Source organism: Dermacentor silvarum, chromosome 5 (genome assembly GCF_013339745.2).
Source record: "Dermacentor silvarum isolate Dsil-2018 chromosome 5, BIME_Dsil_1.4, whole genome shotgun sequence".
NCBI classification, from domain to species: Eukaryota; Metazoa; Arthropoda; class Arachnida; order Ixodida; family Ixodidae; genus Dermacentor; species Dermacentor silvarum.
Window position 1 is genome coordinate 57,633,504 of NC_051158.1, and position 15,708 is coordinate 57,649,211.

Sequence of the window (15,708 nt, forward strand, 5' to 3'; positions counted from 1 at the left end):
GCTTGCTCTCTGATCCACACAGCTCTCTTCCTGTCTTTTAACGTTAGGACTAACATTTTTCGTTCCATCGCTCTTTGGTTGGTCCTTAGCTTGTTCTCGAGCTGTGGTGGCGTGGAGCAGAGGTAGAACACCCGGCTTCCAACCTGAAGGTGCATAAGTTCGAATCCACCTCCAGTCCACTACATTTTCAGGCATGGAGTGGCGCCGGATACCAGCAAAAATATCGCGGAGATCTAGTGGGGCTATAATATTCAAAGGTGCAACCAAATTATGAAGGCCCACAAAGCTTCAACAAAGTCACTCCCTCATCAGAACAGGAATTGGCCTCCCTGGTGCAGTATTCGGCCACTCCCTGCCTCATGACCCCTACAATTAAGCTCTCTATACATGTTTTCTAAATTTTCATCTCGCCATCTTTGCACCTTGGAAGAGGCCAGAGATGCCATTACCGCAGTAGGTGTATGCAGCCGCAAGAAAAGTGACGCGTATCGAAGCAACTGTTTGGCCATAACGTGATGAGAGCATACTTTATATATATATTTTATTACTAGGCTTAAAGACAGCCACGTGAAGCTCCCTCCTAGCTTTTTTTTAATTACTCTATGGTGGAACCAACTAAAGCAAGTTTGATGACAATGAAGGGCTCGCAAATTCGTTTCTACAGGGCGCGACTGCGAGAACAATCGGAAAGGATACCTACGTGGGAGAGCGTAATTTCCATGCTTCCTGGACACTCAAGTGTAGGCGCAGTAAGCAATGATTAGCCATTTTATGTTCGTCTTAATTTCCACCCTGACCTGAAGGACCTTGGTGCAAAAAAAAAAACATGCGTACACTTTCTTTCGCGTTGTTTCTCGCTCTAGCACTGCACGAAAGCGATCAGTACAGTAATACTTTTAGTGTAAAAAATGCAGTCTATTTGCCTTTTCTGCTGCGCCGACGACATCTCTCCCGACCTGTGTAAGATGTATGAGATAATACTCGTCTCTGTCGCAAACTCACCTTCAGTCGGTCACTAAAATGAAACAAATTTGCTTCTAGAGTTGATACTGCTCGCAAAAAAATCGCGCGCAACAATTGTATTCGACGACTACAACCCATATTCTTCGCGTTACGTCAAGCGTGCTTAAAACTATAATAAATTTTCCGAACACTGTTATATTATTGCAGTTATTGCTAGTAACAAAGTTGGTTACTTTCGTTTTTTATGCTTCAAGAGTTAACATGGCTGAGGCAGTTAGGCGTCTATATTCACTTGCGAGTCGATAAAGTATTTCATCTTCGCTACATACTTCCCGTAGAAATGCTGACGTAAACAGGCGTACTCTCTTCCATAATAGATACGACATGTAACCTATCATATGTGACCTTTTATCAGTCATTTGTTATCTAAAGGTTCATTACCGGCGTTTGTGAAAAATTCATTTTTGGTCGAATTCTTTTTTACGTTTTTTAAGTTACTGTTCGTCTGGAATTCAAAATTTTTTATCTCCTCAATGTGTAGATGATTTAGATTTTTTTACAGCTGTAGGTTGGCGACTGTATTGGCGCACCAAATGACTTTCCTCGCTGTCGAGTATGAGTACTGACCACAGTGCTCACAGAACTATGATATGAAAGCAAACCAAATATTCACAGAAGATGAAGACCTGAAGTGATCAACGTTGGTTGGAGGAGGCATGCCTCAAACTGGAGCGAATGTTTTTTTCAAAGAAGTTCTATTCGACAGCGTCGATGCTTGCCTTAGTAACATTCAACGCGACATCTAAGGGTTAACCGCTTAGGGCTCAGTGTAAAGACAACTGGACAACTTGGCATGGTAACATGATAGAAAAGAGGATATAGGAGGGTGTAGAGATTCTCAAAGACAAAAAATGCTCATCCTATAGGATGATCATTTCTATTGTCATTCGTATTGAACGGGAAGGCAAAAATAATCATTCAGCATAAGCTAATCAAACTTTATATACATATATGCATTTCTGTCCAGCATTTTGCCCACGCATCCTTGATGATTCATTTTTTCAATAAACATGTCCCTCATTCATAGAGATAGTTCTACATGTAACAATTAAGACAGCAGTTATCCATCTCCTCGCGGCATTTTTTCATGAGCACTTTAAACGTCTACGGCGTCTGCGGCTCCTGTTGACTGCTGACCAAATGCTTGACGTATTCATCTAATCCAGAACCCATCATAGATCATGAGAAGTAGCTGGCCTAGAACGCTGCCCTCTAGAACGCCAGGAGAGAGGTAGGAAGAATGAGGAAAAACTATTAGCCGTCGTGAACTGCTTGCGAAGGGAAAGGAAATTTCGAAGCCATGGTAAAGTGAGGGAATTTAATCGAAGACCAGATAATTTAGAAATCAGGAGGCAATCAACGACGCAATTGAAACCTTTGGCGAAATCAAGAAATGTGCAATCGGTCTGTAGGCCATTGCTGATGTTAGAATCAAGGTCAGTGGTGAATTCCAGTCGCCGTGTTTCGTGTGGCGTGCCCGTCCTGAAACCCTGAAACCGCGCTGGCTGGGAAAGAAGAATTTATTATTAGGGTGAATGTTAACTTGTGAAAGTCTAGGTGACCCCCCATTGTGTGGAACGCGATGAAATGCCTAGAAAATCTAAAGATATATCAACTTGAAACACAGCATCTATCGGTGGGTGTATGTAAAAATCCGGAAGTAAGGTGTTGCATGAGTATGTCTTGTGGAAATAATGCTGACGCTTGAAAACAATCTTACGGTTTTCAAAGTCATTGATGACTTGAGTGTGTATGATCTGCTCGAGTAAGGTCCAAATAGTGCTGGTTAAGGAGATGTGACGATAATTAAGGGGAGAAACGCGATCACCTGATGTGAAAGAAAGTATTATTTTAGCTGTGCGCCAGTCATTAGGTGCATCCAGGTGATAGTAACTGGGAAAATAGAGTGGATTGCCTGGATTTCATAAAATTTTTTATCATTGTCCAGATGATCGACACTAGATGACGTTTTTGGATTGGCTAGTAGAGATAAAGCACCGGGCTCACTGATAACTAACTCGTGCATAGTTATTCCTAATCATGCCCTTAACATAGGCAATCAGTTAACGTTTTCATTGCTACAAACGTATCATTAGGAAGTTCAGCGCAATCTGAATCGGGGATTGGGAACCCCACCAAAAATCAGTAAGACTGATGTCAGCACGAATTCCCGGGTTCACCACACGTCAAAAGCAACGAGTATTATTTTTAACGTGGATGGTAAGTACATCTTAGCAATGCCTTATAATCATTTGCACACGCTTTGTACTTACCATGTGCACTCGCGGAACCAAACAGGTTTGCCTGCCTGTACAGTCTTTTCTTTTTGTTATTAGGCCGCCGAAGCTGGTAGGTAAACCAAGGATATCTGCTTTTGCAGGTAATGGATAACATAGTAATGAACTTGTCGATGAGATGACTCAGGGTAGCTATAAAGAGCACTCACTTTTTAGTAGAGCGGGAATGAAGATCGTGCAAAAATTGAACGAAAAAAGTTGTTAATTCAGAAGTGTTAATTGCGTCAATAGTGGCTTTACCATAACATCTTTTTTTTTGGTAATTGTCCTGTTGCTCACGCAAAAGATAATGCATCCACGGATTGCATCATGGTCAGCGATGCCTTATTCATGAGTTATGTCAGAAAATTTTTATTAGTTTTATTTCTGGGGTTTTACGTGCCAAAACCAGTTCTGATTATGAGGCACGCCGTAGTGGAGGGCTCCGGATTAATTTTGACCACCTGGAGTTCTTTAACGTGCACTACAACGCAAGCACACAGGCGTTCTTGCATTTCGCCTCCATCGAAATGCAGCCGCCGCGGCCGGTATTCGATCCCGTGATCTCGTGCTCAGCAGCGCCACGCCTTAGCTGACTGAGCCACCGCGGCGGGTGCCGGAAAATATTCTTGCAATATATCAGGATTGTTAGTTAAAAGTAAGTCTAGAATGTCGGAAGAAGTTACAGCAAATCGTGTTGGTTGATTAATGAGTGGGAATAATTAAAAGTCAGGACAAGGGCTGAAAAAAACACGTGGGGCTGCATTCGTGGTCGATACGAACGACGTCGACCAATCAATATTTGTAACATCGAAAACCCCAAATTAGATATTTACCTTATTAGAAAAAAGCGCGCACAACTCGCTCAGCACACGATTATACTCATCGGAAAACGCACCAGACATGTGGGGTGGGCGGTAAAAAGCGCCGATGATTACGCAAAATGCAGAAGCCTTCATAGAAACTCAAGCATATTTGAGAAAAAAAAAACACTGGGGCAGTTTCGCACTAGTGGCGCGAAGACTGGGCAAACAGCAAAATGGCGGCCTCATCGAGCTTCGTCGGGAAAAGCTTCTCGTACGATCCGCACCGCAGCAGCAGTAGTAGTAGTAGTAGTAGTAGTAGTAGTAGTAGTAGTAGTAGTAAACACTTTATTTAGGTCCTGAGAAGCTAGGCAGGGGGGCCTGCTAGCCGTTGGCTAGTCCCATGTCGGAACAGAGAGGCCGTGCCTCTCCGCTCGTTCACGGGCTCTCTGGACAGCCCGGAGTTGGACGTTTTGTCTGGGATCTGTGATGGCCTTCGTCCAGTCTTCTTGTTGGTTAAAATCCTGTAATACAGGACACTGCCAGAGCATCTGATTTAATGAGCAAAATTCAGTGCCACAATCTGAGCAGAATGGATGAATGTCGGGGTGAAGCTTGCTGAGAAAGCCCCTAGAGGGGTAGGACCCCGTCTGGAGCATGTGGAGCGTGCTAGATTGTGATCTGTTGAGCTTATGATGAGGGGAGGGAAAACTCTGCCTATTCCTTCTGTAATGTGATGTGATTTCGTTAAAAGTAACTAGAGGATCACTGTGGAAGAGCTCTCCCAAACTCGCCCGAGACACCGTCCCGTCGAGGCACATGAAACCTCGCGCACGGTCGTGGGCTATATCATTGGGGTTCAGGTGACCCGCTAATACGTCTGGTCCCATGTGTGCTGCGAACCAGACTATGTGATAAATAGTGTCTGAGGGGGGTCTGCCGTTGATAATCCTGGCTGCCTGTTTGGCTATCAATCCCGTTGCGAACGCTCTAATCGCCGCTCGGGAGTCCGTGTACACGGTAGTGCGTGTTCTGTCAAGTAATGCGAGAGCTATAGCAGCCTGTTCCGCCACGTCGACGAACGAGCTCTTTAGCGAAGCTGCCGAGAGGAGATCTTCCCTGTCATTGACTATTGCTACGGAAAACTTGTCGGAGCTGGTGTGTTGCGCCGCGTCAACAAAGGTCTCCATTCCGGATAAGTTCTTTAGGAAAGCTCTAGCCCTCGCCAATCTACGACCTTTATTGTGTTGCGGGTGGACGTTTCTTGGAAAAGGGTCTACAATAAAGGAATTCATTGTTTTATTATCAAGCTGCGTGGTCTCTCCCTGATTAAAACTAGGACGGAGGCCTGCCGCATCCAACAGTCTTGTGCCGGCTTTGGAGTTTGATAATCTAATAATTTGTGCTGATCTTTGTGCTTCAATTCACTCCGAAGTTATGTTGTGTACACCCAACTTCATGAGTTTCTCTGTGCTAGCCGTGATTGGAACGCCAAGCACCTTTTTGACACTTTTGCGCATGAGCGTGTCTAATTTACTTTCTCTGTTTTTGTCCAATTGAGGGCCGCGACTATGTAAATGACATGGCTCACGAGGAAAGCATGGCGAGCCCTAAGGAGTATATCCTCGCCTATGCCGCCTTTCTTGTTGGACACTCTCATAAGTAATCTGAGAATGTTCTCCGTTCTCGTGGTGAGATGACCCTATAGACTTTGTGTTGCAGCCCTTCGAGTCTAATAAAAGCCCTAGGATTTTGATAGAGTATACTTTAGGGATGGTATACCCATTCCTGGTACGAACGCTAATGGGTACCTGATCGAGTGGGGTGAGTCCCCTAGCACCTCGTCTAGCCTGTCTGTACAGCAGGAGTTCCGACTTTCCAGGCGAGAGTGCCAGTCCCGTACCGTCCAGGAAAGACTCCGTAACGTCTCGAGCCTCCTGTAGAGCTTGTTCGACCGTCGCCTCCGATCCTACGGGACACCAGATTGTAATGTCGTCGGCATATAATGCATGACCAACATAATGATTGTTGCAAGGCTTTCCGACAATTTGCGCATTGCTATGTGGAACAGCAGTGGTGAGATAACTGCCCCTTGGGGAGTACCCCTTCTTCCGAGTGTGAAAGACTCCGACACTGATTGCCTCAACTTTATGACCGCCGTCCTGCTCTCAAGGAAGGATTCAACGAAGGAGAAGAATTTAACTCCGAAATTCAAGGCCGATATCTCCTTAAGGATATAGTCATGTGTAATTGTATCGAAGGCCTTGGATAGATCTAGTGCGAGTACCTCTTTTACATCTTTGCTTTAAGAGTCTATGATCTGTGTTTTGAGCAGGAGCAAGACATCCTGCGTGGAAAGCGAGGGCCTGAAACCCACCACATTGTACGGCAATAGCTTGTACATTGTACGTCGATAAACCCAACGAGCCCCCTCGGCAAGCCGGCTCCAGTCGTCTAGCCAAGGCCACGGAGAGCCCCCCAAGATGGTGGCCTGGCAACATGGACCCCCGGTGTCGCTGGCATCCAACTCAAAGGTGAGGGATATGGCCAAGGAGAATTCCGCCTTGAGAACCCAGATTTCGGCCCAGCAAACCCAAATATCCGATCAGCAGTCCCAGATAGCTAAATTAACTAGCTATATCCAATCCCTTGAAGCTAAGATAGCCACGGCCCTCGCCTCTCACACATCCACACCGACATCAGCACCTGCATCACAAACACGAGAATCCTCATCCGTCTCCATTAGCACGGCACCACAGCCCCAAAGCTCAAACAAGCGCAAGGCAGCCACATGCACTGCCTCGCTCCATACCAAAGCGGACAATGCCACTGCCGTAACGGCGGCCATTTCAGCCCTAGAAACTAAGCTCGAGGTGCGCTTTAACGTGATCAGTGAACTTATAACCACACACCTTCAGGAATTTCACGCGTTCCGCATGGACACAATAAACACATACACTACACTCAAGAGCTCTGTGGAGGAAACAGAAGCCAAACACAGCACACAGCTCGCCGCACTACAAGAAATGATAAGCACCAGCCAAAACTACATCTTAGAGAAAATCTGTAAGAAGCCAGCCACACACCAACGCCAGCCCGCCAGGCAGGGCTTCCCACCGCCACAAACGTAACATGGCCCCATGAACAACCCTGAAAGTATGGCAGTGGAACTGCAGGAGCTACCGCACTAAGAGGGGGCACTTGCAGCTTCACATCCAACACAACAGGCAAGACACACCAGACATCACAGCACTAGAAGAGACGAACACTCCCGTAAAACGACCAGGTTACACTCCATACAATCAGCTAGGACCGGCCGACAGGCCTCACCCCAACACAGCCATCCTTGTACACCGCAACCTAACAGCCACAAAACATGAAATCGAAGGCACAGACATTCAACACACACTCATTGAAATACTGCCGAGGAGAAGGGGAGACAGCCCGCTCTTCGTCCTCAGCATTTACAACTCACCACGAGACAAGGGCACTGACATCCCACTAGCCCTCCGCAAAGCGTCTCTGCTGGCCAAAGGAGCGCAACTACTGATTTTGGGCGACTTCAACGCCAAACATCCAGAGTGGGGTTACCCAAAACCCAACCGCAAGGGCACCCGATTATGGGAGACCGCTCAAGCTCTAGGGCTTACTTTTCTCCACGACCCACAACTTCCAACACGGGTCGGTATAAGTGTCTGCAGAGACACCACGCCAGACCTCTCCCATTGAAAGAATATACCGGGCGCCCGGTGCCAGAATACAGGCCACACGGTCGGAAGCGATCATTATATTTTGTCACTGTCTTTTGAAACGGCCGCCAGCAGGGCGAAGACGGCCACGGCCTGCATTACGAAGTGGGATAAATTCCGTCAGCTACGCGAAGAAACAGCACCCGACTCCATATCGGATTTCAACGAATGGATCATGTCGCTGAGCCGCGACGTGACTTCAACGACGTACGATCTGGTAGCGCCTCAAGAGCAGCCATCGACAGACTCCCGTCTCTTGCACATGTGAGAATTACGCGAGAGCCTCAGTCACTTCACATTATCGCTTGGGTCGTAGGGTCTTTCCTCCACCCCATTCGCATCTCACCAGGGGACAAGAAATTACGCTCAGACTGCTACAGACAGGGGTTTACCCCTGTCCAGCTAGCGTTTCGATATATATGGATATATCTCCTGACTGCCCGGACTGTGGGTGTGTGTGTACATTTGAACACATGATGTGGGACTGCCCTCACATACCCAAGGAACTCAAGGCAAAAATGAACTCAAGAGAAGGCTTTTACTCCGCCATCAAAAGCACGGATCGTCACCGTCAGCTCCGGGCAATCCAAGGGGCCCACGATGCCGCGGCCAGGTACTCCCTGCCTGTCCCAACGTAGGAGCGGCCCGCAGGGGGGTCGGGGTAAAACCCGGCTCTCCTCCCTCGGTCTTTAATAAAGTTATTTATCTATCTATCACGCACAGGTGGCAGCGCCAACGTCACAACAAGCTGCGACGGCGCATAGCGAAGCTCGAACGGGAGATCGAAGCTCACACCTCTACACTGGAACTTCAGCAGTGGGGCCAGACCTGCAACAGCCTCAACGGCCAGCTGGGCTGCAAGAAAACATGGCACCTGAGGCTGCTGCGACGCCTGCTGGATCCCGGCAACACCAAGTCGGCGGCACGCAATCAACTGACGAAAATAATACACCAATACCCAGGCACCGATGCGGAGCTGCTTGCGGAGCTCGCCAGCCGGTACATTAACACCTCGAGCCAAGGCGACACGCACCTGCCACAATACGTCGGAGCTCCCAACGAACAGCTGGACGCTCACATTTCAGAGGCAGAGGTCTGCGCTTCGCTACACTAGCTGCGCACGACGTCAGCGCCGGGCCCCGACGGGGTTACGAACAAGGCGCTGCGTAACCTCGACCCGAAGTCCGTGAGAGCAATAACCGAATACATGAACGAGTGCTGGCAATCCGGCCGTTTACCTCCTGAGTGGAAACACGCACGGGTGGCGTTCATACCAAAACCGGGCAAGAAACCGAACCTAGAGAATCTTCGCCCCATTTCACTCAGCTCCTGCCTAGGCAAGCTCATGGAGCATGTAATATTCGGCCACTTACAGAACTTTGCAGAGGAACAGGATCTTCCACCACATACGATGCTCGGTTTTCGGGCACACTTGTCTACCCATGACGTCCTCCTTCAATTACACCACGACCTATTGCATCCAGACAGTGGTTCGAGCACGAAAGCTCTACTGAGCCTGGACGTCCATAAGGCTTTTGACAATGTGCTCCACGCGGCCATGCTCGAGAGCTTAGCCGACTTGCAACCCGGCGAACGAACCTACAACTATATCAGGTCGTTCCTCACAGGCAGGACGGTCAAGCTTGCGGTCGGGGACCTGCGCTCGGCTCCCATCCGGCTCGGGAACAGAGGCACGCCGCAAGGCGCAGTCCTGTCACCATTCCTATTCAACCTCGCAATGCGCACCCACCCTCCGAAACTGAGTGAAGTTCCGGGACTCAGACACGCGCTATACGCCGGCGACATCACGCTCTGGACGTGTGAAGGGTCGGACGGCACAGTTGAAGAAACGCTCCAACACGCCACTGACATCGTCGTGCAACACGTGAAGGCAGCGGGATTAGAGTGCTCCCAGCACAAGTCGGAACTCCTCCTGATCCGACCACCCGACCGAAGCAAGCACAAGTCACCCCCACCTCACATCACGATATGCGTAAACCAGCAGCAGTCACCCACGTCGAGGACATACGAGTACTGGGCATGATACTGCAGCAGAACCGGTGGAACGGCATCACCATCGACCGGCTCCAGATGACGGTGAACCAGACCACGAGACTGCTGCACAGAGTGAGCGCGCGTAAGCAGGGCCTGAAAGAGAAGAACCTTCTCCAACTCGTCCAGGCCTGTGTCGTTAGCCGTCTCACCTATGCACTACCATGCCTATACTTACGGAAGACAGAACGAGCTCGCCTCGACTGCATTATACGACACGCATACAAGGTAGCCCTCGGCTTACCAAGACACACCTCCACCGAGAAACTTTTCAACTGGGAGTTCACAACACCAGCGAAGAACTCATTGAAGCACATCGCACATCACAGGTTCACCGTCTTCAAGGTAGCAAGACGGGCCGCTGAATCCTCACTCCGATGGGCCTCAGAGAGTTCCCGATGGGCAGTGACCCCGCCACCATCCCACCACACATGAGATGCATGTTCATCATCCAACCCCTGCCAAAAAATACACTCGCCGGCCACCACGGTGGCAGAAGAGCGAGGGCCAAGGCACTACACAAGACGTACGGGACGAACTCCGCCGTGGCGTACGTCGACGCAGCCCAGTACTCTGATCGACCGCACACTTACGCCGTTTGCGCCGTTCCAGGCCCAGCACTCAAGGCACAAACAACATCGAGCTCGCTGAGCGCTGCCACACCAACTGAAGCAGAAGAAGCCACCATTGCGTTGGCCGTGGCCTCAACTGACGCCTGTATAGTTATGAGCGACTCCAAAACCGCCATAACAAACTTGGCGCGAGGAATAGTGGCACACACTACACTAAAGCTCCTACAGTCACTACAAAACAGTGGACAACCACGATGAGTAGAGTTGATATGGGTCCCGGCTCACGCGGGGAATCCAGGGAACGAAGCGGCCCACCAACATGCTCGAGGATTCGTCAGCCGAGCGTGGGCCTCCCGTACCCGGAGACCTCAAACGAAGTCCTGCACTCATATCAAGACATAACCCAGTACTACCGTCTTATACGACACACTAGGCCCGCACCACACAGTAAATTAAACAAGCGTCAGGAGGTCACCTGGCGCAGGTTACAGACATACTCATACCCGAACCCCTACGTATACTCAACATTTACCCGGATAGGTTAAGTCCGTACTGTCACCTGTGCGGCGAGCTAGCTACGCTCAGTCACACCCTCTGGGACTGCGAAGAGGATCCCCCTCCACCCGATCTCCTGGCCTCTTCCTCACCTTCATCGTGGGAGGAAGTGCTGCTTAGCTCCAGTTCGGACGTGCAACTCCGAGCCGTGGAGCGAGCCGAAGAGGTCGCCGTCATTCATCGCCTGGCGGCCATCTGGCCTTACTGTGGAGCCCATGAACTAGCTCCCCACTCTGACAAATAAAGTTGTCTCTCTCTCTCTCTCTCTCTCTCTCTGCGACGTGCATTCGCTCTCCGTGAAAGCACGCGTCCCTCGCACCCTTTCACTCGCACATACAGCGTCCGGAGTGCGGCAACGATTTGATCGCCGCTGACGGCATACCGAACCTCACGGCAACGGCAACAGCGACGACGACGACGACAGCAGAAATCCGCTTTGGAGTGTCTATATAATTGCTATCGCAATAATAATTTCGCCCTAGTAGGATAAATTGCGACTAAGTCAAGTTCACCAATCAGGTAATGCAACAGTTCATTGCAATACATCGAGCACATTGCGCCATCCTCGACACAGTGAGCCGTGGTTTGCGCCACTAGTCATATAGTGCGGGAACATTCTTTCCTGTCGCGCAAACAAAACGAAACAAAAAAGAACAATAAAACAATAAACCGAGCAGAAGTCGCCATCATACCACCACCCCGTTCGTATAGGTGACAGACGTAGGTGTGCAAAATGAGCGACTGGTAAGAACGCATACGCACTATCGGTCAAGTCTCATTATGGAGCTTCTACAGAACTTTTTGGATGTTCCACTTTTAGTGTTAGCGTGACATATGCCATTACAGATTCATGTGCATCGCTGTGGCTATAGGGAAATAAATTCTTACCGTTGTCATGAATTTTGAGCACAACTTTCAGGCGTCCATATTCAGAATGAGCCTCAAAGTCTGCTTCACCCTGTCTTTGAAATATAATGTTTCATGAGTACCAAAGGCCGCACGTTTCAAAAACAATTGCAGCGATTTTTATTTGGTAAAAAATCTCTGTTTCGATCGGGAAGTAACGTGTTCCCCCTTAATAAATTACGCATACACCCGAAACGAGTTGAATACGAAATAACAACTTATGACGTGTCCCAATAACTTAAAGCTAGGGTTAACCCTAGAGTTAGGTTAGGTAACATCGTATACATTAAAAACAAAATTGAGCAAACGAAAATTCTCGTAAAATACGATCTCTATCTATGAAGAATCATCAGAGTAAGTGTAAATGTGTTTTCTGACAGGCCATATGGGGACTAGAATACATCTGCAAGCAAATTCAGACAAAGTGAAATATTCCTTATGGTGGCTGTGGCCTTTTGGAGAGTTCTAATGTTTGTTATTTTTCTTTGATATGCAGAACTGTCGCTACTGGGATTTGGCTTTAAGGTGTTAGCCCTATATGTGTGTGCAGTTAACGTTCAGGATATTGTACTCGACATCTAATTCTGCTCTAAAAGTCACGAGGAGAGCTCTGAGGATGTTGTTTCCGTATCCACTTGTGCGCAGTCGGCCACACATTCCGATTTCTATAGCGGTGAGCTGTCTTGGGGAAGGAGCTAGCGACATGCAAATCACGTCAGCTCTTATGGGTGAAAGATACTAGTTGATTGCACACCAGAAATTGCCGTCATGCACGGGAGCGACCGATCCCAAATAGTCAGGATATGGTTGCACTGGGGGTTCCATAGCCATTTGATGGCAAGGGTTCTTTCTCCAGGACAATTTACCGCTAAAGAAAGCCAAATTTCTGACCGGTGCCCACTTGTGCCCACTTGGCTAACCAGTGAATAACCGGCGGCAGGGTGTTTTTAAACCTACGTATTCCCACCGCAGAGCTGGATACTCAATCACGAGAGCGTCACCGTCTATATTGTACGACAATGTGAATCCAGGCGCAATTAATCGTCATGCTGGGCCTGTTAAATTAGAGGTAATGAATTGAACAAATACTTATTTCATTTCTCAGCTAACGAGAATATTGCCAAAAATATCCGATGCTCCATATGATGGTAACATGGTTTTCTCGCATTTGTTATCCTGTCGCCATTGCCTCTTTTTGTGGAATAAATACAAATTGGGAGTGAGTGGTGCGGTTACGTTGACTAGAGATTGCATGCCAGCGCATTATATTGACTGTTGTAGCTAGATACAGAGACGTTTTATTAGAAGGGTTGACTAACACGGGAGAGATGGCAGCCGGTTTTTTATGGCAACGAATGCCAAAAGTGCCATATCGCCTGGTGAGGCATCGCGGCAACAGAATACTGCCGCTTACACACGTCGGACGGCGCATAGAAGATGCCAATGAAACGGGAAACGCGCAGTATGTGCAGAAGCACCTTGAGGACACTTTGAAGCAATATCCTCTTTCCAAGCTAGTTTAAGAAATATATACCCTCAGATCACGACAATTACGTTGTCCTATGTTGTTTATTGTCATGGAAGAGAGAATTAAACTTTCTGATTAGGAAAATCGATTCGTCTTCTCAGTGGTGTCTTGAGTCCATGTATACACTGGCAACGGACATGGTGTGGGCCCGGGTGTTTAGTTTGCTCTGGTATGCTAGGGTCTCGCCAGTCTATAGCAGCGTCTCCCAGGAGGTTTTGTCATGTTGGAAATGAGCGTCAAGCCGGCGTGTTCTCGACACGCCGCATGACTAGAGGTTTGTAGTGGCACCACATTGAACCTTGAAGTTGGGATATCGGCTGGGAATCAAAGTGTGGGCCATGTTTTTTTTAAAGCTAGGAGTAGTTTTGATGTCGGCGCCTGGGGTATCTTAGTGTTAGTAAGTTTGCTATGGGAAATAGGTTTATTGAGTTAACATCGACAATCACTGTGAGGTGGGTTCCGTGGGAACATTTTCACTAAACAGTGAAAATAGATCGGATTAAATGAAGGTTTCATTGAAATGCACTTACTTCATCATGACTGAGTAATGAGCCTCCCTGAAAACAACAAAGTTACCTAATCAATCTTTTAGGTAATAATGCGCAATATTTTTAGCAGCAACATAAATGTGAAACTCGGCCCATGCTTTCCCCGAAATAAAGGGCAAGCGATGAATATGCAGCATCCTTTAGAGCAACACTTACTACCTCATTCATTTAAAAAATGGCAATAAAAACTAAAGTTTACTCTAGTACAAGAAGGAGGGGGGGGGGACTTAAGGATGAGACAAGAGTTAGCTTAGGGTCCCATGGATAATTTTTTTCGCATCTAAAGAAGTGTGCGTTTCTCAATGGTTCTGGTGCTACGAAGAATACGGTCCTCATGCGTGCGACGTTGCAGAAGGTGCTGCTGACAGCAGTAATACAACAACAAGAACAATAACATAATACTGGTCTAAGGACTGCACTCTGCTTACATAAAACCCCTAGGGGAAAATACTATCCAATTAGGATGTGTTCAACGCTCCCATACTGCACTTTGGATCATGAGGGACGTCGTATTGGAGGGTCCAAAATAATTTCCACCATACGCGCTTCTTCAACCTGCGACGTAAGCAGGTCCACGAGCGTTTTTGCATTGGACTTCAACGTATAGAGGCGCCTGCTGGCGAGAATGGAACCTATGGCCTCGTGCTCAGCAGCGCAATGCTAATCGTGATTGAGCCAGCTTGGCGGGTAATTGGAATCGGATGTGTCAAAACGCAACGAAGCGGCAGACAGTAATTTAGCTTAAGAATAATTTCATTTGTGCCACCCTCAAGCAATAGTTATGCATCATATCGAACAACGAAATGGGTTAATTCGAAAAAAACACCGCATATCCACGAAGTGAATGATGATGAGTGGGCGAAGCACCGGGGGATCGTTCAGGTAACCTTGAATCCCCTGTACATTGCCCACTCGAACATGCAAATGAATGACTACACATGTGTACAGTTATGTAATGTTTTATTGGTCGTATATGGTGCGGACTCATAGTGCGGACTCATAGGTGGGGACATCATTTTTCCTTCATTAAGACTGCCTTGTGATCAGTGTAGCAGCACGGCGACTGCCGGCAAGAGGACCCAGAGGCGGCGAGAGAGCGGGAAGCGGCGGCAAAACGCCGGAACCATTCTCCACCTAAGGTTGGTGGCACTGATGCTCGGTTCAAGCGCGAGCTTCACGAGCCCTCAGCTGCGGGCTTGCTTGCCGGCGTTGCCGTACTGCTGCAGCTCTGCGAGCCCTCTGCTCCGGGTCCGCTTGCCTGCGTTGCCGTTTTGCTGCAGCTTCCCGCGCCCTAGACTGCGGTCTGCTTGTTGTCTGCATCGCCGTGCTGCAGCAGCTTTGCGAGCCCTCGACTCCGCTTGTAGTTAAGCCGCCACTCTCCCCTTTTCATCCATAGCGGGCGTGCCGTTATCAGAAGCGACTGTTTTCATCCATGGCTGAAGAGAGAAAAAAGGTGCGTGTTGGGAACGAGCGCCTATGTAGCCCTTGTGCACCGCAGCGTCCCAAGCAGACTCCACGCAAACCATAACTACGGACGACGACGACGACGAGGGGGGGACAAGGCTCAGGCCCTAAGGTGCTTCGCCCCTAAAAAGCCGGCAGATCCCACGCCCTGTGGGAATCGATGTTATGCGAATCAGTGTGCGGGGAGTCTAACAAGTTAACAAAGCGACCACGAGACCACCAAGATGTAGGC

The 15,708-nt window shown here is 48.5% G+C and overlaps 1 protein-coding gene across 1 annotated transcript in view; it reads right to left on the minus strand.

Annotated features, from left to right (window-relative positions):
* LOC125945697 (uncharacterized) overlaps positions 1 to 15,708 on the minus strand; it is a 104,473-nt gene that overhangs the window by 64,235 nt on the left and 24,530 nt on the right. Inside the window, exons 6-7 of the mRNA XM_049667943.1 lie at positions 13,995 to 14,021; positions 11,919 to 11,992 (exon numbers count right to left, since the gene is read on the minus strand). Coding sequence (XP_049523900.1) covers positions 11,919 to 11,992; positions 13,995 to 14,021 — 101 coding nt within the window. The remainder of the gene's footprint in view (positions 1 to 11,918; positions 11,993 to 13,994; positions 14,022 to 15,708) is intronic.